This window comes from Argopecten irradians, chromosome 16 (assembly GCF_041381155.1).
Source record: "Argopecten irradians isolate NY chromosome 16, Ai_NY, whole genome shotgun sequence".
In the NCBI taxonomy this organism is placed as follows: Eukaryota; Metazoa; Mollusca; class Bivalvia; order Pectinida; family Pectinidae; genus Argopecten; species Argopecten irradians.
In genome coordinates, this window is record NC_091149.1 from 9,587,852 (window position 1) to 9,615,203 (window position 27,352).

General features: G+C 34.7%; 3 protein-coding genes across 13 annotated transcripts in view; 2 read left to right on the plus strand and 1 right to left on the minus strand.

The window, feature by feature from the left end:
- Window positions 1-8,948, plus strand: part of LOC138311002 (disco-interacting protein 2 homolog C-like) — a 65,516-nt gene extending 56,568 nt beyond the window's left edge. For all 11 annotated transcript variants that reach the window (XM_069252416.1, XM_069252417.1, XM_069252420.1 and 8 more), the window contains 13 exons: window positions 404-527; window positions 834-875; window positions 1,037-1,176; window positions 1,651-1,812; window positions 2,114-2,244; window positions 2,381-2,472; window positions 2,701-2,777; window positions 2,918-3,088; window positions 3,282-3,401; window positions 3,686-3,760; window positions 4,448-4,622; window positions 4,808-4,931; window positions 5,121-8,948. In XM_069252416.1, coding sequence (XP_069108517.1) covers window positions 404-527; window positions 834-875; window positions 1,037-1,176; window positions 1,651-1,812; window positions 2,114-2,244; window positions 2,381-2,472; window positions 2,701-2,777; window positions 2,918-3,088; window positions 3,282-3,401; window positions 3,686-3,760; window positions 4,448-4,622; window positions 4,808-4,931; window positions 5,121-5,373 — 1,686 coding nt within the window. In that variant the 3' untranslated portion in view covers window positions 5,374-8,948. The remainder of the gene's footprint in view (window positions 1-403; window positions 528-833; window positions 876-1,036; window positions 1,177-1,650; window positions 1,813-2,113; window positions 2,245-2,380; window positions 2,473-2,700; window positions 2,778-2,917; window positions 3,089-3,281; window positions 3,402-3,685; window positions 3,761-4,447; window positions 4,623-4,807; window positions 4,932-5,120) is intronic.
- Window positions 8,949-11,484: 2,536 nt separating this feature from the next.
- Window positions 11,485-12,798, minus strand: LOC138310882 (uncharacterized). The gene has a single exon (XM_069252211.1). The coding sequence runs from the start codon at window positions 12,796-12,798 to the stop codon at window positions 11,485-11,487; it is 1,314 nt and encodes a 437-aa protein (XP_069108312.1).
- Window positions 12,799-14,442: 1,644 nt separating this feature from the next.
- LOC138310274 (equilibrative nucleobase transporter 1-like) lies at window positions 14,443-26,286 on the plus strand. The gene is made up of 10 exons (XM_069251406.1): window positions 14,443-14,747; window positions 15,117-15,163; window positions 18,220-18,299; window positions 18,876-18,968; window positions 19,866-20,040; window positions 21,332-21,523; window positions 23,257-23,358; window positions 24,367-24,532; window positions 24,762-24,882; window positions 25,843-26,286. Exons 1-10 carry the CDS (start codon window positions 14,443-14,445, stop codon window positions 25,915-25,917), a joined length of 1,356 nt encoding a protein of 451 aa, XP_069107507.1. The 3' UTR covers window positions 25,918-26,286.
- Window positions 26,287-27,352: the final 1,066 nt, after the last annotated feature.

The following is a 27,352-nucleotide window of genomic DNA, read 5'->3' on the forward strand; positions in this document are numbered from 1 at the left end:
CAAATAGGCATTTCTGTATTAACATCTCATTTGACCCTTGGTATGGCTATGTCAAATATCTTCATTTTCTTCGAATCTGTCCTGGTTTTTAACCCAATGAAATTGCTGTGCAGATATTTTTAATTGTGATATTTGATGATTATAGGATAAAAGTATTTTGAACAAATTTCCACTTTAAAATCTAAGCCACTTTGTCAACAAGCTATTAGAATGAAGAAATCACAAAAACTGAAGAACTACAAAAAAGATATGTCTTATAATGATGTACTACTTTCAATGTTGAAAACAAAAATTCAAAAAATCAATCTATTGTATTTGTTACAAATTAACCATTATGCTTTAAGCAATGTCAAAAATTGATACTGAGCTGCTGGTTTGAGAGTTTCTAATTTCAATATCACAGGTTCAAGCACAGTTAACCATGACATGTTCCCAACTACACAAGCGAGCAGAGAGAATCGGCTCGATGCTGGTGGAAAAAGGCAAGCTCAACACAGGAGACCATGTGGCTTTAATATACCACCCAGGTAATCCATAGAATATTTTTTATCAATTGATCATATTGTTATAAGAAAAATATAGGGAAAAACATCGAGGTACTGAATATTAATGTATAAAACTAGGGAAAGGCATCAAAGTACTGAATGTACTGAAAGCACGTAACACAAATAAAAAATACCGAAAGTACTGAAATATGCTGGTCTCCTCTATACTACATACAGTAACAAATACGCAACATATCCAAAGCTGCCTATGTAAACAAAAACTTGCAGTAGAAATGATTGATTATTTTTTAACTTTGTTAAAGTAATTAATATTTTGATGATTTTCAGGTATAGAGCTGGTAGCAGCATTTTATGGCTGTCTATATGTCGGTAAGTGTATCCAAGAAAACATTTAATATTTATTATTGTTAATAATTCTTTGCTGACTTGCACAATTTAAAGAAAGAGAAATTGAAAATTGTACAAGTTTTTTTCTCATTATATGATTGGAGAATTGTCTCAGATATTCAATGTATGCTTTGGTCTTGCAGGCTGTGTTCCAGTCACCATCCGACCGCCCCATCCACAAAACATTTCCACAACTCTTCCCACAGTTAAAATGATTGTTGATGTCAGCAAAGCTTCAGCGATCCTTACCAGTAGTATTGTTCTTAAGCTGTTGAGACTAAAGGTAAGAACTTTCTCATCAGCTATCTTTACCAGTAGTATTGTTCTTAAACTACTGAGACTCAAGGTAAGAATTTTCACAGGAAATGAATATCAAAATACTTCACAAGTAATTGAATTTATATACATGTATATAAACATGGATTAAAAAGTCATGTATCGAAATTATTTAGCTTACATTGATGAATTATAAATTAAATAAATCCACCTGCTGTGTTTTGTAAAAGAAAAAAAAAGACAAAGAAAATAAATACACATAAGGTTAAAAAATAACATCAATATAAGGATTATTTCGAAAAGAATACTTTTAAAATTGTTTTGAATCAAATAAAAGCTATGAATTTAAGACAAAATAAACTTAGGATGTACATTTTTTTCTCAATCCTATTTTTCCAGAAGCTTTAAATTATGTAAACCAAATAAAAAAAAAATATGAGAAACTGTTGGTTAATTCTCCAGTATATATGGGTTTTTCCAGGAATCAACAGGGATCGTTGAGCCAAAAGCCTGGCCAACCATACTTGACACAGATGATCTTCCCAAGAAGAAGTTGGCTGCTATTTATCGAGCCCCTACCCCAGAAATGATCTGTTACCTCGACTTCAGTGTATCCACCACAGGGATGTTGGCTGGGGTTAAGGTTAGTCTTTATCATCATCTTTGAGAAGTGTACTCCAACAGAATTGATTGGTACAGATGATCGCAAATCATAAATACAAGATAGATGTATACTGAGCCTCAAGCATAGAATCAAATGATATTTTCTAAAAAAAAATAGTAAACACTAATGATATGGTTATCCAGTTTTTGAGCCTCGTGGAGATTTTGAGATGAAGTAAATGTCTTTCTTGAGATGAAGTAAATGTCTTTCTTGGATTTTCTGTACAATATTCACAAAATAATTTAAATCTATAAATTTGAATTCATATTTTGTGTTTTAGATGTCCCATGCGGCTGCCACAGCTTTGTGTCGGTCTATCAAACTCCAGTGTGAGTTCTATCCCTCGAGAGATGTAGCCCTGTGCCTCGACCCTTACTGTGGATTAGGCTTTGGACTATGGTGTTTAACAAGGTAGGTTTATATTGTAACTTAGGGTGTCATCAACCTATCACCAAAAGAATTACTTCAGTAAATCTGAAAATTATGCTCTGTTCTGTCTAATGCTCATGTATAACGTTCATGTACAACTTCCATGTTTGTGTTGCAGTATATATTCTGGTCATCATTCCATACTTATTGCCCCCTCCGAGGTGGAGACAAATCCTGCTGTCTGGCACACAGCTGTCAGCAACTATAAAGGTGAGTTAGCTGCCCTTGTCTCATTCAAAGCAATAACAAAAACTAAGTAATATTTTGTAGATAATCGAACTTTTACACAATCATAGTGTGGAATAAAAATTGCTATTTGAAATATTATCTGATACCAAATAGAGAGAGAGAAATAATACTAATGAGTAGATATTTTGAGAAAACGTTTTTTTTGTTAGATTCAGTTTTCAATTTGTAACTTTATGATATGTGTTTCAGTTCGAGATACATTTTGCTCCTATGGAGTTATGGAACTGTGTACAAGAGGTCTAGGGACATCCACAACTACTCTGAAGGTAGGTCAAGTTTTCAACCAAATGAATGTTGGAATGAGATGTATAATTATTGCTTAAATGTTGGTTGAACGTTTTTAATCTGTTGGTATTTGCATCTAAACCCCTGTACAGACCAAAAACTAAATGTCATCGTGTTGCAGGCTCGAGGTGTAAACTTAAGCTGTGTACGGACGTGTTGTGTGATAGCAGAAGAACGTCCAAGAATCCATTTGACTACGTCTTTCACCAAACTGTTTGCCAATCTTGGTCTTTCTCCTCGAGCAGTCAGCACCAGTTTTGGCTGTCGTGTGAACCTTGGCATGTGTTTACAGGTGAGCATATATAATGTCTACAGTTAAGAGAAACGCAAGTTACGCTTTATATCATATCATTTTTACTGATAGATCACCATGCGGCAAATTTGAACACTAACCATGATAACATAATACATAGACAAAAGTTGTAATACTCAGTGAATAACTATGAAGTTTTTATATCAGCTAATAAGATGTACTTCTGCAACAGGGTGCGTCATGTCCAGACCCCACAACGGTATATGTAGACTTGCGTGCACTAAGGAATGACCGTGTTACCCTTGTAGAGAAGGGGAGCCCACATAGTCTGTGTGTCATGGAGTCGGGCAAAGTAGGTGGACGAAGTAACTCAAATAACTGTTAATTTGTGAATTGATTATTTAAAGTGATTAACTAAAGGATTTTTTGAAGCTAATGCTAATAACGAAGTTATCAACATGAATTAAAGTGGAAATTTTCTAAAATCTTTAATGGATTAAAGTGAAAATTTTCCAAACTATAATGATAAACCAGAATGTCACAGATATCAAAGTACTGAAAGTACTGCATTTAGATAATAAAAACTTGAATTTATTACAACTGGCGGCTGTCTACATGTATTGTGTTTATTTCTAGCTCCTACCTGGTGTTAAAGTGGTTATAGCTAATCCAGATACTAAAGGCCAGTGTGCAGACTCACATCTGGGTGAGGTAAGTACTTCTTTAGTATGTTATTTCATTTACTCAGCAAGATATTTTCAAACTGGGCTTATAGCATGTTGTTTTAACGAGGATTTGTTCTTTTCTCAAAAGTTCTGCCGTCTTGCTACAAGTGCATACTAGAATTTACCCTTTTTGTGTTGGCATCAACATCCAGGAAACGGTTTCCGTGCGATAACTTAAGTATTTATTGTCCGTTTCAACCGTTAGTAAATAACTTTATATCATTGATATCTCGGATGAGTTCGATAATGGTAAAAAGCCGTCAATATTTGCAAGAGTTACGGGACTTGAAAATCGTCAAAACAGATAAATCCATCGTTTCCGCTCGATAATTTTAGTATTTATTTTCCAATTTCAACATAATTTGGTATATTGATTTATATCACTGAGATCTTAAATGGGTTCGATTCTTCTCAAAATCCATTATTATTTACAAGAGTTACGTGACTTGATTTCTTCACCTTATTATTAACAATATTTTCAACTGTAAATAACTTTTTTTTTGATGCTGTGCAGGCGACACATCCACTTCCGTGGAATTCTTGTGATAATATTGAATTCGTGATCATGTTAATGGCTCGATAACTCCTGAGAATATCATGCCAGCGAAAATAAACGGCTTGGTGGTATATCATTCAACGTCCACAGTGATTTAGTTTGCATCTCATCCTCCAGATCTGGGTCCATAGTCCTCACAATGCCACTGGCTACTACACAATTTATGGAGACGAGTCACTTCACGCTGACCACTTTGACTCTCACTTGGCCACTGGTGACGCACGTCTTTCCTATGCCAGAACAGGTTTCTTAGGCTTTGTAAGGCGTACAGAGCTCACTCAGAGTGATGGAGGTTAGTAGATTAAGTTCAAATCTTTTGTGGAAATTATTGGTGACATACATAAATACAGATATAGCATCCATTTTGATAAACGAAATGGCATGCAGTTTTAATTATCTTATGGGCTGGCAAAAAAGTCTATAATGTTGCGCGGTTTGATATAATAGCATCTACAGAATCCAATAAATTTTTTGCAGAACGCCACGATGCCATATTTGTGGTAGGAGCCTTGGACGAGACCGTGATGCTGCGGGGTATGAGATATCACCCCATTGATATAGAGAACACTGTTTCCCGCTCCCATAGAAAGATCTGTGAATGGTGAGTAGCTACACAAAGTATGTGCCAAAATGGCTGCATCATGCAAGAGACGGTATTACTTCATATTTCGAGATAGCGTCTTCATAACCGAACCTTTACATCAGTATCTCTGTGTTCCGATTATAACTTAAGTTAGTACACCATGTTATTTTGCCTTATTGTCATTGATATTCCTTCATCCATTTTCAGTGCTGTATTTACCTGGACTAATCTGCTGGTAGTTGTCGTCGAATTAGAAGGAAATGAAAATGAGGCTCTAGATCTGGTTCCCTTGGTGACAAATGTGGTTCTGGAGGACCACTACCTCATTGTTGGGGTCGTGGTGGTGGTCGACCCTGGAATCATTCCTATCAACTCCCGAGGAGAGAAACAACGCATGCATCTGCGCGACGGATTTCTGGCTGATCAACTTGACCCTATATATGTGGCTTACAACATGTAGTGTCAGGAGTGTTACTGAACATCTTTAAGATGTCTTCCAGTGTGAAGAAACGCTAAATCTGAAATGAACTTGCTATTTATGAAACCTATTTGCTTGCAAGTCACAATTTGATTCATTATTGCTTACAGACTTCTTCACCAACAATACAAAACGTGATCCCAAAAGACAGTGAATTATTAGAAAGATTCTGTCAAATGGACAAAGTTCAAAATAAAATAAATATTTTTGCAATGGCCATTTGATCATCAGATAAAGATTGGTTCATTTTTCGTGCTTAAAACACCAAATCTCTTAAATATTTTACTGCTGGGGACAAATCCTTGCCAAATATCAAAGGAGTTTTCCTCCAAAACAATGTCAACATAACCGGGATTTGATACATGAATCGGGATGTATTTGTAGGCTGCCATGCTTTTTAGATGAAAACTATGGCATTGCTGAGATGGGATATCAAAGATGACATTCTGGGATGAAAAGCTTGTTGTCAACAACTCATCCACTCTTCATTTGAAAAACAATATTGACATAATTTGTGCAAAGTCGGTGTTTAAATATATTTCAACTGTCTCGCAGAGTGTGTGCGTGTGTATGTGTGTTTGTTTGCCCTATTTTGAAATGGAAAAAAATAAATAGCAGATTTCGTCAGGTATTTGGTCGCCAAATTCTAAAGAGGCCTAAAGTAAATGGGGTGTTACATGTACTAGTTGATCCCAAAAAGACAAAGATGATATGTTATTGCTTAAATTGTCAAAGTAAGCAAATGACCCAATCATGCCATTAACATAATTTCTTATAATATTTTGGAAGTAGAATTTGTTTACATGTGTTTCAAATGTGTATTGATCCAATTCTGATACCATTAAAAGCTTGTTTTCAGATTCATGATTATCAAGAATTAACATTTTCTACACGAGCTGATCCACCTTTCCATCTTGTGTGTATGTTTGGTAAACAGCAAAATATTTTGATGAATGTCATTTCGCATTATTGACATGATTTCAAGTTAAAGTCTATGCTGTAAAGATAATGAAAATGATTACAACTGCGTTGTATCTGCATTGTTGTTTCGAAGCAATGAAGAAAATAATGTATTTCTATACTTTTAGAATGCTAATAATCAGCGATTCACCGAAGTTCAGGAATGAAATGACTGATATGAATTTTAAGTGTTACTTGAAAGTCTATTTGATAGAAATGAAACCTGATCTAACTTGAGTATATCTAACATTATCCTTACCTTATAGTTGCTATACTCGAGAGTAAATATCCTGTATATAATGTATTCATAGTCATTGAGCTTTAGTGTGATAACGTAGCCACTTTCCCATTACGATATGTGCAATATTTACCTAAATTAACGAAAAATGTTTGTTACCACTGGGGAAAATGAAAGCTAAGTGATTGTTATTTTTCACGATGGTGTTGATGAGAGCTTGGTTTCTGTATAATTGATATTGTAGCGTTGTAATTAAACCAACCAGATGTACTCATCTCTGAAAAAATGTACAGATATATTATGGTGCAATTATGTGTTCACGTGCTTTCCTCTATCGCGTTATATCGGTTATTATATTTTACATAGCGTGTATGTCCACTGTATCCATTGTTTTGTTCTTTGTTTTTGTGGTGAAATATCTTATCGCAAGCTTCTGAAAGAATGACCCACCAATATCTAACCATATTATCAAAACTATTTCCATAATCGTGAGGTAGTTATTCGATGTGGTTGCAACGTAATTAACATTTTGTATTTTTACCTTGAAAATAGTGTTGTCGAATACAAAACCATCGCTTTCTAACTTATCTATACACATGCTTATTTAAAGGGCGTTTCGTATTTTGAACTCACAACAACATGCGAACATTTCATTACATGTTCTGTTATTGTCTCTCCAATGCGAGTAAAAGTTCTTTGAAAATAATTAATGAATTTTAATTCATAGTTTATCTAGAGCAAGTTACCTTTGTGAGATATTCATTAATCATGAATTGAATGAATACAAATATAAGTCAACCCTTTGTTAGATCTTGTTGACGAAACATCGGGAGATGCAAAAATATTTTTTTCATTAAATTGAATGTTTTCTTAAGTGAAACGTTCAAAAACAAAATTGCAATTTGTGTATACATATCAGAACTCAGATGAGCAGTAAGATCAACGTGTTTTTTCTTTTTTGTTTAAAACTTTAAAAAAATATTTGCTCTTTTTCTTATCTATTTCAAAGTTTTGATATACATTATGAAATGATAGTGCTTGTCGAATTCGTATTTCTGTGACTTTCATCATTGTAGTGCTTTTAACTGAACTCAACGTATTTTCTATGTGTCATTCATTACATTTTTCTACTGTTAGTTGATGGTCATAGATGTACAATTACTTTGACTTGTAGACTTCTTCAAGTAGAAGTCGGTTCCAACGGTAAATCCGAAAACAGAAATGATATCAGTATTTCAGGATATTGGAGTTTTGCTGTACCCAAGTCAGTATAATCTTGACAAAGAATCTTATGAGAGTACGTTTCCATTATGTAATACTGAATAGAACTTTATTTTTGCAGGGTTATGTTTTCACGATTTCGTGGGACATTACTATGACCTCGAAAAATAGATCCTCGAAATGTTTAAATAACAATATAGAACCGCTTATATCAAATTTTCTTGGTTTAAGATAAAATCACGGTAGTTTTGACCCTTGTATATCACCGGCTGTACAGCAATCTTGGTATTTCTGTATTTTTCCCCGGTTATACATTATGACCTAGATGGTGGGTAAAATATCTGGTAATGTATTGGTATTTCACGACGCCAACCTATTTATTTATTATTTGGTTTGTATTTATTGCCTCTGTTATATATAACAGTTTATATTACAACGGCTGACATCTTATTATGTGCATACAGTTCGATTGATTGAGTAAGGAGTTTTTTTAATATACATTTATAATTAGATTTTATGTGGTATAAAATACTAGATTATTTTTAACTGAAACGTTTTGTTGAAATGAATATCAATCAATTCAGTTTACTGACCAGTCCGGGCAGAATAACAAAGACGTACCAGGATTTCCTCTTATCTTTTACATATTAACGTAAATCATGATTTCATTCATAGCTCTAATCAACTCATAGTTTTCAAAACTGCCTTTGTGTGATTTGTAATATTTACACGCGGCTCGTAAACGCATAAACAGATACAACCAATACTGCAAATACGTGACAAGATTCATATGGTTTTTGGAGACGTCTTTGTTGTCTACTTCTTAAAGTAGAGTTTATAATCAGATACGTATCATCAAATAAAATATCGACTCCTTGCTACCCCTGAAACAGTATTGGTATAAACCACTGGATCTGTACATGTAAGCTGAAGTGAGCGAGTCTATTCTGTCAAAGGTGTTCATGTGTCGTGATTTCGTTTAGTATTCCGTCATTATAGTGAGGTGTGTATGTTATTTATCGCTAGGCCAAGTTTTTGTACCATTTTTAGCATATTTCTTTTGTACATGCATTTTGTGAGAAGGAGATATCCTATGAAGACATGATGTCATAGCTGAAATAAAGCTCTTAAACTATCACGAACTCGTTAGCTTGTTTTATCTCTCCATCAGACTCCTGAATAACCCAACAGTCACTGAGGGCTGATATTGAATATTTATACTCGAATGAAGACATAGTGTAAACCGACTTTCTTTCGCAATTTTCGCGAACTTGTTTTGAAATGGAAGTCGCAAAATTTGTTAGCCGCGAAAGAAAGTTGATTTACAGTTTACCGGCAAAAGTTCATAACATGTTAATTATGCGCGCCAATTTTATACTACTTTGACACGAATTGTGCGTAAATTATGATGTTCCATACACGATTTTCGCGTGAAAACGTTTATATCATATACACGTGCTTATCAAGAAACACGCACAACATTTGTATCGCATATAAAAAACACATTATATACTAGTAAACATAATGAAAATTTTCACGTCAGAATTACTGTGAAATCATTTATTTTCATTGGGCTCAATTTTCGTGGATTATGAAATTTTACAATTTCGTTGGCACTTTTTGTGAAGAATGCAAAAGTCACCAGAAATTTGTATATATTTGGTTAGGTTCTTAATAAGAGAAAATAATGATTTCACAGCATTTGGTTTTTGTCCACTTTGTTCTCCTTAAAGTGAACAGTCGGGCAAGGATGGCTAAAGTCAGTAACAATGGTGTGAATGTATCCAGTATAATTTCTTATGAAATGGAAAAATAAAATCTCTCGTCAAAATCTGTCTGCGTACGAAGAAATTGATTTAAAGTTTGGGAATTCTAAAACGTCCTCCCGGCTCACTACGTCCGTAGTTACATTTCCACGCAGCCTCGCTTTCAATGCTTTCAACTTTTCTTTACTTTAATGGTCAGAATTGGGAAACTAAGCAGAACTTGACCGTCGTATTAATATGCGACAACTTTTGGAAGGCCAATGAACGCATTTAGACTGGTTTTCTTTGCCCGACTATTCACTTTAAATTGGATATTTACTACTCTTCGGTCAAATTTCAATTCTTGTGCATGTGTTGTATTATAAGACACTTTCATATGTGGATATGGAGGATAGGGATAGTCTACCCGAGGGTCACAAAGTGTTGTAAAGCCCGAGGCTTGCCGAGGGTTTTTGTAACATTTTGTGATCCCGAGGGTAGAATTTCCCTATCCTTTCTATCAACGTATGAAAGAGTATTTTTCTCTCATCTCGACGCTTTATTGCAAATTTTACTACTATGATTTTCCGCCATTTTGAAATAAATTCGAAAAAAAACGCGACTGCAAGTCAATCCTCCATACATGAAAATTGCATAATATTTTCCACCCAATTTCTGTTGTTTGTATATTTTAAATAAATCCAGTCTAATTTCTGAAAAAAAGGTTAAAATTGTACCTAGAAAATAATAATTTTGTTGACTCTGTGACGTCTTGAGGCTTTATTGCATGGGTAGCCATGCAATACAGCCTCAGGCGACATTAGTATATTGCCCTGGACCAGCCAGTATTACACGTGTAGTTATGAGAGAAACTTTGTTTCCCCAGTTAAGTTCTTAATATGAGAATTTATTTCAAAGACTAATATAGGACAGTACGAAAAGGCTTATCATGCATATATTTCGGTTTCCTTGGCAACATATACACTTTCTTAAAAAATACATGCATTTGTTCGGGCAATAATTTCAAAACGTGAAAACCGAGTTCACCAAGTCCACGAAAATATTGGGGATTCATGTAAATTATAACCACAGAGCCTTGCTGTTATTGTAACAGGGTTGACACCAAAAATTAGACCAGCCTTCCAAAACCCCAATCAGTGCAATACCATCTACATGCTTTATTCTATGTGTAGTAACGCATCAATTTTCTTTTAACATTTTGATTGCCATGAAACCCAAAATTTAATATGTCAATAAGTCGTTCTCGTGTGGATCATCATTCTGATTTTTTATCCATTTTCTAGAACTTGTATTTTTTACATGAAATTTTAATTAGCAAGATCAATTTCACTGAGGCAATTAATCTCTATTTTGCAACTCACCACCTTCCTGGCGACGTGAACTCAGCCTGACTATTCGAGTCAGAAGCCTAGATGAATCTGTTGTAGTTTTCATTTTGAGACCCATTCATGGACTCATTTGGCTGTGATTAAATTCCCACCTATTTAATGAGGAAATTCATTTTTATACGTCACATTATACGGGCGACGTGTTTTGTCTTACATCCATTTCCTAGGCTTACATAGAAACAAATCTTTTTCTGGATAGCAATGATATGCATTCAGGCTGTTGCCTTATAACTATCGCCAGATGAAAAAAGTGTTCTCATGTGAGCCAAATACGCTTCTGAAGAATAATCCCCAAAGGAAATATTTCAAAAAGAAAAAAAAATCTTCGGATCGGAAAGATGAATTATGTGATGATATTATTACACAACCGATGGATATTTCATATATGGACGTTTCGTGACTAGTGCGATGTGGAGGTCGATGACTTGGACGATGTTGGGGTCGATGACATATACGATGTGAGTGTCGATGACTAGTGTGATGTGGTTGTCGATGACTAGTACGATATAGGGATCGATGACTAGTACGATGTGGGTGTGGATATGATGTGGATGTCGATGACTAGTACGACGTGGATGTCGATGACTTGTACGGCGTGGATGTCGATGACTAGTACGACGTGGGTGTCGATGACTAGTACGACGTGGGTGTAGATGACTAGTGCGATGTGGGGGTCGACGACTAGTGCGATGTGGGGGTCGATGACCAGTACGATGTGGGGGTCGATGACTAGTACTATGTGGGTGTCGATGACTAGTACGATGTTGAAGTCGATTTCTAGTACGATATGGGGGGGTCGATGACTAGTACGATGTGGGTGTCGATGATTAGTGCGATGTGGGGGTCGATGACTAGTACTATGTGGGGGTCGATGACTAGTACGATGTGGGTGTCGATGACTAGTACGATGTGGGTGTCGATGACTAGTACGATGTTGAAGTCGATTTCTAGTACGATATGGGGGGTCGATGACTAGTACGATGTAAGTGTCGATAAATAGTACGATGTAAATGTCGATGACTAGTACGACGTGGGTGTCGATGAATAGTACGATGTAAGTGTCGATGACTAGTACGATGTAAGTGTCGATGACTAGTACGATATGGGGGTCGATGACTAGTGCGATGTGGGTGTCGATGACTAGTGCGATGTGGGTGTCGATGACGGGTACGATGTGGGTGTCAATGACTAGTACGATGTGGAGGTCAATGACTAGTACGATGTAAGGGTCGATAACTAGTACGATGTAAGGGTCGATAACTAGTACGATGTAAGGGTCGATAACTAGTACGATGTAAGTATCGATGACTAGTACGATGTGGGTGTCGATGACTAGTACGATGTTGAAGTCGAAGACTAGTACAATATGGGTGTCGATGACTAGTACGATGTGGGTGTCGATGACTAGTACGATGTAAGTGTCGATGAATAGTACAATGTGGGTGTCGATGACTAGTACGATGTAAGTTTCGATGACTAGTACGATGTGGGTGTCGATGACTAGTACGATGTAAGTGTCGATGACTAGCACGATTTGGGGGTCGATGACTAGTACGATGTAAGTTTCGATGACTAGTACGATGTGGGTGTCGATGACTAGTACGATGTAAGTGTCGATGACTAGCACGATTTGGGGGTCGATGACTACTACGATGTGGGGGTCGATTACTAGTACGATGTGGGGGTCGATGAATAGTACGATGTGGATGTCGATGACCAGTACGATGTTTTGGTCGATGACTAGTACGATGTGGAGGTCGATGACTAGTGCGATGTGGGTGTCGATGACTAGTACGATGTGGGTGTCGATGACTAGTACGATGTGAGGGTCCATGACTAGTACGATGTGGAGGTCGATGTCTAGTATGATGTGGTTGCCGATGACAACTACGACGTGAGGGTCGATAACTAGTGCAATGTGGGTGTCGATGACTAGTACGATGTGGGTGTCGATGACTACTACGATGTGGGGTCGGTCACTAGTACGATGTGAGGGTCCATGACTAGTTCGATGCGGAGGTCGGTGTGTACATTTTACTATTCATCGAAACGTCACGCATGAAATATTCATTGGTTACAATGCTATTACATAATCTTAAGCAAATGTAGATGTCTTGCAGTACAGCAATGACGATCGTTTAAATGGTAATAAGCAAGCTAATCGCCTGTATACATGACGTTATCATTTTAATTTCACTTTAGTTGAAAGTTTGCCACAGCCACAGGGCGGCATCAAAATTCTTCCTCAAAGGGATGAACTGCTTATTTGACACTTTAGAACAAAAGTATGTCAGTGACGACAGTATATCCATGATCATGGGAAAACATATATAATAAATACTAAATATAGTAATTTCCAAGAGAAAAACTTTGTTAGGTCCCTATCCCACTAAGACTAGAATATACTGAAATAGACATATTGTCACAACTGGCTAGCGAACAAATATGAAAATAAGGAAATGTTAACTTTAATTTCTACTTAGCCAAGATTAACTAATCACATAGAAGAAAGCAAGTAGAGCAAAACAACTATTTAAGAAGAAAAAAAGACAAAATTGAAATTTAGTTATTTTCTCTAGCCAACATTACTATTCGCCGCCTAGAATGTAGAAAACAGAGAGAGAAAAAATATATTAAAGTAAGAAAAAGATCACATTTGGAATATAATTATTTTTCCCCTAACCAAGGGTTACTTCCGTCTAGATAACATTAGACAGTTCTCACAACCGCCTAGCGAAAATGTTACTCGGATTACTGTACTTGCGAGACAATATTAAAGCACTTAGCATGGCGATGGTGACGTAGATACTAATATGTATGATGGCATATTTCTTCCGTCGTATTATTCCAGGCCATGTTACGTTAGCTCGACTTTGTCGAGATATTTGTCAACCAGTCTAAATGAAACACAACTTGTTGAATAATGTTAATGTCGGTAAGTCGAACTAAAACACACGATTTTTCGACATGATTTATGGTGACATATTTCTGATATCAAGTCAACATGAAATGTAGTTGGGAAATATCATATTATTGCGGCTGACATCGATGCATAAAAGCTAAGTTGATTTTTCATAACACAACTTGACTTTCGCGAGATACAAATTTGCGCGTTGTTTCCGGAAAAAGCTCGAATGCAAATTATTATTTAAAGCGTTACATGAATGCATGATTCTCAGAAAAAAAACCTTTTATAGTGAATTTATGTATTTGCGATTATCTTGAAAATAACGCGAAATATTATGTATGCGAAAATTAAGTTTGCAGTATGTCGATTTGCTGACATGAATATCTCGACAAGTTTTTTTATGACCAACTTGTCGACATAACTACTAGTACTTCCACAAAGTCAAGCATACCATAACGCGACCTAAAACACGATGGCAGACATATCCACCATAGAAATCAATCGGACCGTGACGATAACAGATGTATCATCCATTCGACTGTGAGGCACTTTACTAATGAAGATACTAAAATGAAAAACACAAGACGTGCTGCTCTAGTTTTAATCAGCCTTCTAGAGATATTTCTCTTCGGGGGGATTCAGTTCGGATGGTTTGCTCTTGTTTTCATACTGAAACAGGACGGTTTGTTTAAAGACTTCTGTGTTTCGAAGTCTGGCGGTAACGCTACTGTTACAGAATCGAGTGATTGTGTTCTACAAGATGAACAATTCACATTGATCTTCAGTATTGGAAATGCTGTGTTTACAGTGGGAACAATCGTCAATGGGAAATTATACCAATTATTAAGTATCAAGCGGACGCGCATGCTGTATATGTAAGTATCTCTGCATGTTGTTACAATCACCGAAATAAAAAAATGTGCATATATTAAGGCAATACATTTTTATTTGTTTGTTAATCTACATGCTGTAAGCGTATTTATATATCGCGTATAAAATATTTCACGCGAATAAATAATTGCTCAAATGCCCTGACTGACAATCATGCATTATAACTATATACGATTTATGCATATTTCTTTGCGAAATGTTGGAAAAATGTTTTAATATAAAGCATACCAAGTAGAGAAATCCTAGTGTGTATTATAGACATACGAACGTTTATTAATGAATAATAAACTTAAATTGTTTTACTATTTATAAAGAAATATTGCTGCGTTCATTTGTGTCACTTCATTTTGCAGATCATTGGAAGTAGCTGGAATTCTGTTCTTTGCTTTCGCTTCATCAGGTAGCTATTTCTTATGTAGTAAATGACAACGTCAAATCTTATACTATCAGTCAAATTATTTTCGTGTGTGCTGCAAAAAATGTATCAATTATCTGTAGAGGTTTTTTTACTGTAAATCGCAAAAATGCATCGCCTCGAAAACATAAAGTTGAAGAGAATAAAGTATACATGTATTTATGTAATATAAGACTCTTTCATGTGTGGATATGAAGGATATTCTACCCGAGGCCCACAAAATGTAAAATGGAGCCTTGTCGAGGGTTTTTCAACATTTTGTGATCCTGAGGTAAGAATATCCCTATCCTTCGGTTCCACGTATAAAAGAATACATGTATTTTGCTTTCATACCTCGAAGTTATTTTGCAATTTTACAACTATAATATCCGGTCATTTTGAAATAATTTCGAAGAAAACTGCGTCTGCAAGTCAATTCTTCATACATGCAAAATTACATGATATTTCAACGCAAATTCGGTTGTTTGCATCTTTTATAGTAAAACGAGTCTAGTTTCTGAGAAAAAAACTGTTAAAATTTTACCGTAAAAAACTCCTTAATTTTGTTGACGCCGTGAAATCACAAGACCATGTAACATAGTCTCATGCGACATGATTGTATGGCATGAGACTGGCCAGTAGTTGTTTAATAGGAAATATTAGAGTAATAGTTGTTGGAGATTATATCTGGTCCAGCTTTTATTGGTAAGTACAGGTGCAAAATACTGTGGGTTCCATTAAGATATAATCAGTATAAAAGCTTTACTTTACACTGTATTTGTTGTTTCACAGCATCACCAGGTGGTATTCGAGCGTCCCACATTTTGACCTGCATTGTTTCAATAGTTCCTAGGATTTGATTTAACGTTTCATAACGTCATATTGCTACAGTTAATAAATCGTTTGTATCCCATAACTATGCATGTTTCACAATGAAAAAACCATGTGATAAATTCCATAGCATTGGTTATCATTTATGTTGTAAACACCTACGGCGCCTCTGATTGGTCAATTCCAACATCTCTTTATTCCGATTGGCTCTCAACTTAGGGCTACTTTTCACAGCGCATTTTCTTTTAAATAGCATTGTATTCCCTGTTTAGCATGTAGTTGCTTATTCAAAGTATCAAACAATAAAATATTGGCCCTCTATTTAGACACTTTATTTTATGGCGGAAAGATATTACTACATATTGTATGGTGGTAAGTTTCCCTGAATGAAGACGAGAAAAAGGTCACCACGGTATAAATATAGAGCTAAAGCTTTGGGATAAATAAGTTCCCCAACGCGTGACTGTTGTTTATCATGTTTATCTAAAGTCTCGTTAGTTAATTTTCAATTTTTTAAAAGACACTCGCTAAAGCTCGTGTCTTTTCAAAATTTGAAAATTAACTAACTCGAGTTTGATAAACATGATAAACAACAGTCACTTGTTGGGGAACCTCTATATAACAAACCCCTGGTGACAAACAAAATCACTTCGTTAGAAGCCTATTTCGTTATACACATCTATATTATATATATATGTAGTAACATTTATGGAGAATGAAAACCAATACGTTATAACCGTGAATTCTTTTTCAGTGCGTTCGTTATAGACGTGTTGTACCTTATTCAAAATACATGTATGTTTATAACCTCGTAGCCTACATATGAACAACAAATGTACAAGACTCTTTCTATGTCTTTCAGATTTCAATGCAGCTTTATATTAGAAAATTTAAGATATTTTTATTTTAATGTAGTTTAAAACAAATGCTTTGTCTACCTTTCAAGTGTTAAATTAATGAATAGGTTCGTGGAACTGAGGTTTGCTGTATGATCAATTTTCCTATCACAATAGGAAGGTTTCGTGTTCAGACCACACATCAATCATTACACCTGTTGATTAACTATTTGTTTATACTACTTCGTTGTATAAACTCTGTACGTATCCTGATTGGCTGACACGGTGAACTTTGACCGAACTAATTTTTCCTTGGTTTCCAAATCACCAATTGCAATTGTCAACATCATTTATATTCAAGTGACGTCATATTGTTGTGCTCTGCATTAGATGTTCAGTAGAACTGGAAAGCAGACAACATGTCCTGGTGTAAAAATCCGTCACAATTTCCATGCTTGGTAAAATTCGACCGGGACTACTATTAATCAGTGTAATGCATTTCCGTGCGAAGTTTTTACCGATGACGTTGATAAATTTAACGAACCTTAACCGGATCTGACCTTAAAAATGATTATTTCAAGGGAAGTAGATGACACTATGCCATATGCATATCAATGAGAAACATGTTTTTTTCAAACTATGAAAACGCACACTCAAAAACGCATTTGATCAGAAAGACCGGTAGTTTTTCATACACTTGTTCATAATCAAAACTATTGGTTGTTTTATCAAACTACAAATATTTTTAAAGTCTCAATATGGGTGTTTGCCTGAAATATTTCATGACTGAGAAGATTTTCAAAAAACATTCCTGTGTAAATCAGACAGAAAAAAGACTCCATCGAGGGAATTAGTTGATAAAACGAATAAATTGAGAAAGTAAATAAAGTGGGCACCAGTTTATAAACTCCTATTGTCATAATTTGATGATTTAGCTACAAAGATGGCCACCGTTGGATTTTTGACACCGAATTTCCTTTTAATATGAATTGTAGTGGAACTAAAGCATTTTATATGAGATATATTGAGACTCGTTTCAAAGTTATGCTCACCAAAACATCTTTTCATTAAATCTTATATGAAATAAATGCTAATAGAAAGTTTGATATCTATTTATAAATTGTCGATTCTTTATTGATGTAATTGAGATGTCGTTCCAATATGAAACACGTTTCCTGCAAATTCGCCACTTGTATTCAGATTACAAGTATACAACATTGCGGCACCATAGAAGATAATGTAAAGGTGTAATCGTGGTGCAATGTAAATAACCTACTTCCGTTTCTGGTTAACAGATTACCTGTGGTTCTATTATAAATGACCTACTTCCGTTTCTGGTTAACAAATTACCTGTGGTTCTATTATAAATGACCTACTTCCGTTTCTGGTTAACAGATTACCCATGGCTCTTACTTCCTGGTATTGTATTGGTGGGTACGTCGGGAGTAGCGCTTCTCGTATCCAATTTTATACAGGTAACAATATCATAATTTACTCATGAAGATGATTGTGGTGGTGGTAGTAAAGATGATAATGATGATGATGATGATGATGATGTTGTTGTTGGAGGTTGTTGTTGTAGTGATTGTAATAATTGTTTTCATCATGCTAATGATAATGGTTGTGGTATTGGTGGTGGTGGTGGTGGTAGTTGTGATAATAATGATGCTGGTGGTAGTGATAGTGGTAGTTGTGATAATGTTCGTGGTGATGATGATGATGATGATGATGATGATGATGATGATGATGATGTTGGTGGTTGTTGTTGTAGTGATTGTAATAATTGTTTTTATCATGCTAATGATAATGGTTGTGGTATTGGTGGTGGTGGTTGTGGTGGTGGTGGTGGTGGTTGTGATAATAATAATGGTATTGGTGGTGGTGGTGATAGTGGTAGTTGTGATAATGGTCGTGGTGATGATGATGATGATGATGGTGTTGGTGATTTCGATGGTGATAGTGGTGATGATGATAATGATGGCAAGGGTGGTGTTGGGATAACCTAGTATGATGAAAGGATAAATGGTGAATTATTTTCTCTCTATTTGTAGATCCCACTCCTGCTACAGAAAGGTTCCTCAATCTACGTTGGCCTCTTGAACGGCTGTTACGACTCGTCCGTGCTGACCTTCATGTTGGTCAAGGTGAAATTAGTAACGCCAACCACAATTATATAAAGGTTCCCAACAAGTGACTTATTAGTCAGTTTTATCTGAGTGGTTAATTTTCAAAGCTTTTGTCCTTTCAAAATTTGAAAATTAACTTACAAATGTACTCGACTTCGAATTTTTTTCCCATTACTATATAACGTTCTCCAAAAGTTTTGTTAACCAAGAATTTTTTATAAATGAAATCAACCACTCTTTTTGGTGTCATAGGATTATTTTATTGTCATTGCCTAAATACGTCTAGATTTGTCATGATCATGCAATAGCGGTTAACTTAATGTTATGTAATGAAATAGGAAAATTTGCTAAATAGTATTTTTTTCTTATAATTTTTAACTTTTATTTAATTAATCTTAAATTCTATTAATATTTAGAACATCCTCCACATGACATAAGCAGTGACCGTATACAGTCGGGAATACGTCTTATACTTCGAATGAATGTTCAACAGTTGTAGCAGAACTTTTGGAGGGCAGTTGAAAACTGTCTTAAAACTTAGGAGGGTTACGTGTCTGTCGTTTTCATCCACCACATTGTCACATAATTATTTGTCCATTATGAAATGCATAGTTATGTAATAGATAAGATTTTCTATGTACTTAGTTGTTTGTGACTGGTGTGGTTTCATAGTTTGGATACAGAATTATCATTTAATTGAGTCCGACAACCAAATCTTTTAAATGGCGATGAAGAAGCTGTATTTATACGTTTTGTACGGAGAGGACGTTAAAGTACACAATACAAGCTAAAACATTCGTCTTTCTTCATTCAAATGGTTTGCAGATAACACATGTATATCGGTCACGTTTCTAAGGAATAATGTACAGACAGATTTATTCTTTTCAGCGAACTTAAGTACTATTCTTATTTCAGAAACTATACGAAGGGGGTGTGGATAAAAAGTTTTCTTTCGTTGGTTTCTCCATATTGGTCGTCGTGATCTCGGGGATGTGCACTCTACTACATCCATCACGTGACCTGTCAGCCAGAGCCCAGCACAAAATGCAATCCACCAATGAAAACGTTAAAGTGGATGATGATGCCAAAGGTAATACAAAGGAGTTACCAATTATTTGATCGCCAGCTGTCATTTAAACAATCCAGATAATGCATGTGACTTTTGTATCGTGTATGCTACGATAAGATATGTTTAGTTAAAGATGCTCCACCGCTGACTGAGCATAAATGATATTCATCATTTGAACAATAACTGGTGTTTAATCGTGTATAAGTAAGTCTAAATAACACAAAAAATAATATAAAATAATTATTTTGCCTTTGGTGCATGCGCATTTAGTACTTCATTCCATATAGAATATAGTGCCACGGAATTTTTTCGGGATGCAATTAATTATTTTTTCATATTTTTAAGTAGAAGTAAAATTTGAAGCTCAAACTTTACAATGGTGGTAATGGTGTAAAGTAAGTAACTTTTGTAACTGAAGAAAATTATAAAATCTTCTGCTCCTGTTTTTGATAGTGAAAAATTACCAATTGTCAGCGGTGGAGCATCTTTAAGTTGACACAAATTATTTTTCGTTTGTGGTTTTAACAGAGATTTAACTATTTAAATGAAGTTTTTTTTTTTTTTTTTTTTTTTTAATTTTGTTTCAGCTAAATGTCAATTAGCTATTGTGTTCTATAATTTATGTTTAGGTTCTCATATAACACTAGATAGAAAGAAGGTTTGTCATTCAGCTTAAACTCCAACCATTTTGAAATAAGGTGCAATTTGCACTAAGAAATCCCGAAACTCTATTTTTTAACCTATTCATATCCAAATTGATATTTTGAACCTAAATTTCAATCTCAATTTCCATAATGTACTAGCCAATCAGTTACCGACTCAAAATTGTATCATGGGCTCGTTTTTGTTTACATAGGGGTCATTTCAAAGGTATTTTTTCATTTAGTTGGTTGTTCCCTATTGTTCCATTTCGGCAAAAAACACCGTTTTAATTAAAAAGCAGTTTGTCTATTTTGTTAAATTAATTTTTAGGGACGACCTTCCATGTGTTGTTTGTGTAAATTGCGTGTATTTTGGGAGGCTGCAGTATGTTCATAATATTACACTTTGTAAGAAATATTTTAAGATGGGGCTACAGAACGTACGGTTAAAATATACAATAAACACACTTTTGTGTCCCCAAAATTATTTGGAGAGATATAAAACAGCTGTTTGGGTTTTCATTGTTCATAAATGAAATTCATGGCAACTGTAAATGTGTGCTATACAGTCCGAATTAGCAGGAATGTGACATTTTCGAATAGAACTTATACCAATAATGAGAAATGTTGTTGCAGTTTCATTAATGTTTGATCTTTCTCTAATGTTCTAGGTTCCCAAGAAGTCGTAGTGAGTCCAACCAGAACTGATACTACAACAAATGTAAAGTCTACAGTGGGTATACTTCGGCACCCAATCTTTATTTCCCACGTTCTATGGATGAGCATTGTTATTCTAAAATACATCCACTTTTTAGGCTCTGCAAACAGAATGATGGAACAACTCCTTAAAGATGAGAGTCAGGGTAAATACACCTTTTTACCGATCAGTTAATTTAGTGGCCTTCGCTCGTCACCCAGTAGATCGTGGTTCTATTAATTGTTCATTAAAGATGCTCCACCGCCGAAAAAGCATAAACTATACTCATCATTTGAACAATAATTGGTTTTAATGCGCAATCAGTGCTCTGTTTCATATAGGACATAGTGTCACCGGATATTTTTATTATTATTTTTAAGTAAATATAGAAGCTCAAACTTTTCAATGGTGGTAATGGTGTAAAGTAAGTAACTTTTGTAACTGAAGAAAAATACTAAATCGTCTTCTCCTGTTTTTGATGGAGAAAAAAAACCATTTGTCAGCGTTGGGGCATCTTTAATGGGATATTATGAGATATCAGGATAATTGCATTATTTTTTCTATGTTGAGTACGTTCTCGTCTCCCAGGAAACCGTGGTTTAGTAGAGACTATGCATTTTTTATGATTAGTGATATAGTTAGCTTCATTCATACATCAAATCGCTGGACTAGATAAATCAGTAAGCGTATACATTTCAATTGTTGTGACATGATATAGACCAGGGTGATGTACATCCGTACATAGACGGTTTGGTTAGTCAGGAAAAGCTGGACATTGCCATGATATATATATATCGTGTCATGGTCAGTATGATTCAGTCCCAGTTTGATATGGCCATTTAAGGTACCTTTAGATTTCAACTTTTTCCGAGTTGTCGTAAAATTATCCGATGGTTTAAGATTTTTTTTCATTGAGTTATTTTTAATGATTTTTTTTCTCTGATGCTAGTTTTTCAGTGAGTTATGTATTTGTTGTAATTACTTTTTTCCGTTAGTTATTTCCCGCATGTAATGAAGGTTTTTAATGTTTTGAGTATGTTTTTTCTCTCTCTTATGCTACATCTTTTAGTGAATGATGTATTTCATGACAGGACATTTAGTAAGTTATATCTCTAATGCTATGATGTTTTAGCGAATGATGTATTTCATGACAGGACTTTTAGTACATGTAAGTTATACATGTATCTCTGATGCTTTAATTTTTTTAGTGAGTGATGTATTTCATGATAGGACATTTTAGTATTTTTTTTCTACGTTTTCTTTGGTGAGTGCTATATTTGATTTTTAGTTAGTTATTTCTAATGAGAGGTTTTAATCAGTATGTGTTTCTCTTTATGCTTTATTTTTTATGATTATTTTTTAAGTTATTTCTTTTATGCTATAAGTTTTTGATGAGTGGTGTATTTCATGATAGAACATTTTAGTATGTTATTTCTCTAATGCATTTGATGTTGCATTTTTCAGTTACTTATTTCTCTGATGTAATTAGTGCTATATTTAATGTTACTTTTTCAGATAATTATTTTTCTGATGTAACGAGTGATGTATTTCATGTTATTTTTTAGATAATTATTTCTCTGATTTAACGAGTGATATATTTTTAATGTTATTTTGTCAGTTAGTTATTTCTCTGATGAAACGAGTGATATATTTAATGTTACTTTTTCAGATAATTATTTTTCTGATGTAACGAGTGATATATTTACTGTTATTTTTTTAGATAATCATTCAATGCTTTTTTCAGATAATTATTTCTCTGATGTAACGAGTGATATTTTTAATGTTATTTTTTTCAGTTAGTTATTTCTCTGATGTAACGAGTGCTATATTTCATGTTATTTTTTCAGTTAGTTATTTCTCTGATGTAACTAGTAATATATCTAATGTATTTGTTTTCAGTTAGTTATTTCTCTGATGTAATGACGTTCACCATGACTGGCAGTTTGGCGTCATCATTTATAGTAGGATATACGATCCACGCGATGGAAAAACCATTTACAGGTCTGTTAGCATTTCCCATTTTATATTACCCCAACGATTTTACTTTATAACATGAAATATTCGTTGTTTAGAAACGTTCGTTGAAACGTTCGTTGTTTAGAAACGTTCGTTGTTTTTGTTGTTGCTTTAAAACCACGGACATAACGAAGTTCGTTATATACAAAACTGCAATCATAATTAAAAAAAAAACGAACAAAACTCAAAACTCCATACCACGAAAAAAAGTGCCCACGAATATTACACGTCGTACAGTAATCTAAAATCCATTTATACTGAAGTATCACAAACGATTTTATTGTAAGTGGCACAAATGAAAACAGTGTAATTTTGATTTCCAAGTGAAATAACAACTGAAATCGGTTGCATGTTAATGACAATAAAGGACGTTTCTAACATAATCAAATAGAAGACAAACACAAAATTGATATTTACTACGACTCAATTCTAATTAAAAATATTCAATCAATATTCAATCAATAGCAAAACCTACATTTGAATACTTAGCCTTTAAATGGAATATTAAACTATATCTGAATACTTTTAACCTACTAAAAAATGGCAGAAGTTGGCCAAAGCTTCAACATGAGAATAAAAAACAGCTAATATTAAAATGGAAACTGGGAACAGGAAATTCCACCAAATAGAAGCTGTTGAATATGATAGACTTAGAAATTATACATCGGTATTTTCAGTTGCTCCAAGTGAAACACCGCCAAATAACAATAACACACTATGTACAATCGAATTATGTCTTGCGTATTAAAAAACTATTTATTCCGTCTGTGCATATTAAAGTGTTAGCTCCCTTGCGGGTAGGTATCGATTGTTAGGTCATTATTTTATGAGCGCTATTTACGCCGTTTTCTCGAAAAGTATGACTTGACGTTACACTAGAAAACACATGACGTCACAATCAATACCTTCCCGCAAGGACAGATAACTCTGTAATATGCAAATACGGAATAGTGTTATTTTACATTTTTATCATAACGTCAATATTTTGTACAGGAAACATGCGGATGGTGGTTCCCCTGGCCGTGACCTCATGTTTAGCCATTTTGCTGTCCGCCCTGGCATTCGTACCCGTACCCTCAGTGTTGTATGTCGATTTCGTCCTACTGACATTCCTAAGATCCTTCATGTATACAACAAATATGGAGTTCATCAGGGTAGCGTAAGTTAATATTCAAATTGTCTTTCTGCAATCTTAAAAAAAATATATAGCGCCAGGGTAGCGTAAGAGTGTTTTATATAAATTATATAAATTATATATGTGTTAGCGGTGATATTACTTAAGCGTCATGTTAGTACATTTTGTAAAACTGTTTCCACATATAATATTACTGACATGTTAAGCACATAATGGGATAAGAAATAAAAGGTTTTTTTGGTGTTTTTTTTAGATTCCCTTTGAAGTATACGAGTATTGTGTTCGGAATTGTTATCGCAATATCCGGAATTATAAGCATGACACAATACGGTCTGTTTGATTGGACAGAGAAATATGATACAGCCACAACACACGTGAGTACGTTATATCACCCATCAGGACGAAATCATCTTCGAATGTTTTCTCAAAATCTTGATTAAATCTAAAACGATAATGGTAGAGAGAGTTGGATACCTAGTTCGACTATTGTCAGCTTTATGTGATCGAGTAGGGTGCGCTGATCGATATATTCAATAGTATGCTTCAGTGAGATAGCGCTATGTAGTAAACATGAGTTTTCGCTATCACAAGGTGACACATCACAATATACAATAGTTAACCGAACACGTACCCATATCATCATGGCTGTCTTATATTTATGTTGTCACGTGTTACTTGATGTTATAGTGGAATTCTTACCTTTATAGTGCTATATTACTGAAGCGTTCCACCAAAGAACCGAACAACACACCTTAAGGGGCCACATTATATCTTTTCAACAGACAAACCAGTCGTCCCATATCTAAGCGCTAAGCAAGAGCCGCAACTACAATTTTGATAGACTATGGTTAATTATGATATGGCTCGATCATGGGGTAGAACCCAGAGTAAGTCCTACAGTTAAGACATTGCATGCTGATAGGCATCCTGGATACTCCAGGGGTTACTATCACTGACGTTATATCTACCTCTGGACTATCGTATAGTAAAACTGGAGGCAGTTATGGAGGGAAAAACTGACAAACCACAGGCCTATAGATACTTGCATATTACAGAGAAATAAAGCCCAATTTCAAAGGAACACAGTCAACCATCGTGTACCTTTATAAAATGTATTTGGTGTACCTCAAAAGATCAAAAAACATGCGTCTTCTGTTGCCTTCACTTTTACAATGAGAAAGTCCAGGGGAGGATATGACGTCAGTTATAGTAACCCCTGGAATATCCAAGATGACTGATAGGGTGTTACATAACCAAACCTACCTAATCATATTTGTGTTAATCCATTAAAATTTATGTCAATTACTATTTTCCATTTTGTTTTACTCCAACAGGTGAATGTGTTCCTGCTTTGTCTATCGGTTGTCTCCCTTGTACATCCGGCCCTCGTTTTCTACAGTGCCAAGTAGAGACGAAGAAATACATGATGAAGTAAATCTTGTACATTGATTAGATCCAAATGTTACCGACTTTAACGAAAATCTGACTCAATCGATGTATACAGTATATTACACTCGTCTTACACTATGATTTAAGTGAATAATTCAACGAATTCCTTGAGCATATGAATATAGACATGTATATTGGTTCGGAGATTAAAAGGCTGCATACTGGTCTAATAATGTTAAAGAAGACAATAAGACATTCAAACCGGAGTTACAACGTGACGTACGTGGGTAATACGTCAATCTTCAATAGGACTTGAAGCTTCTCCGTACGGTACGGTGCTGGTGATTTTGTTAAGTGATTGTCGTATTCGTTTTATAAAATATTCAACTAAAAATAGTGATTATGGAATAAAACCAATACTTCATGGATTTCTGTGCTCTAGTTCATAATATTTACCCCTCCGTGGTGGTAATCAACAAATATTATTTGTTGTAACATTTGTTGATTACCACCACCTCGGGTTAAATATTATGAACTAGAGCACAGTAACCCATGAAATATTTGTATGATAGGGAATTTCCATAGGGAATGTCAAATATTGATATATAATGATAAAATAAATACATGTACTTCATTAGTCCGCTAAACATGCCTATATTATTAGTTTTTCCTTATTATAAAATTTATATATTAGGCCATTTAAAAAAAGCTAATAATATTGGCAGGTTTAGCGGACTAGTACCTAATATCATGACAAATAAAAATAAAATAATGGTAGAGGCAAGTATAAAACCATATAATATAATGAAAACTCTTCTTTGTAGCTGCAAAAACCTGTACAATATATGAATATTTACACTTAGAAACTCTTCACAAAACTTCTGCATACGTTTCAACGTTTATTAGATTTAACATAGAAATCAGGAACTTGTAGTCGATAAATTTGTGTTTTCAGTCGATAGCCGATATGTCCTTTAGACAGATGAGATTTCCTTCGGTGAATGTTCCCACATCGCGCATGCACACAGGGATTGTTTACCTCGCCGAAAGATAATAATATGAAATAGTGACTAGGTCTTTTCTATATATTTTCAGTTTTTTCACCATTTTGAACAAAATGGTTATACAAACTTTTAAATTTTGTTATTATCACAAAGTACACAATTTCTATAATTATTTTCAGTATTATAATTCGTTTTATCTTTTATTACATGATTTTTTTTTCAACGATTTAGTCCCTTTAAGCCACTCGCCTTTCACCTAGCCGACCGGGGTTCGATCTCCGGCACGGACTTGAAAAGGTCAGGGTATACCTGCCCGATCACATCGGTTTTCTCCCACTTTAGATACCTCGAGCTTTCATCAAAGTATTTTATATAAGGTGTTTTACTTGTTTCGCAATCGATGTAAAATGAATTTTATGCTGCATTCAGTTGGCAATTATGGGAGCATGAA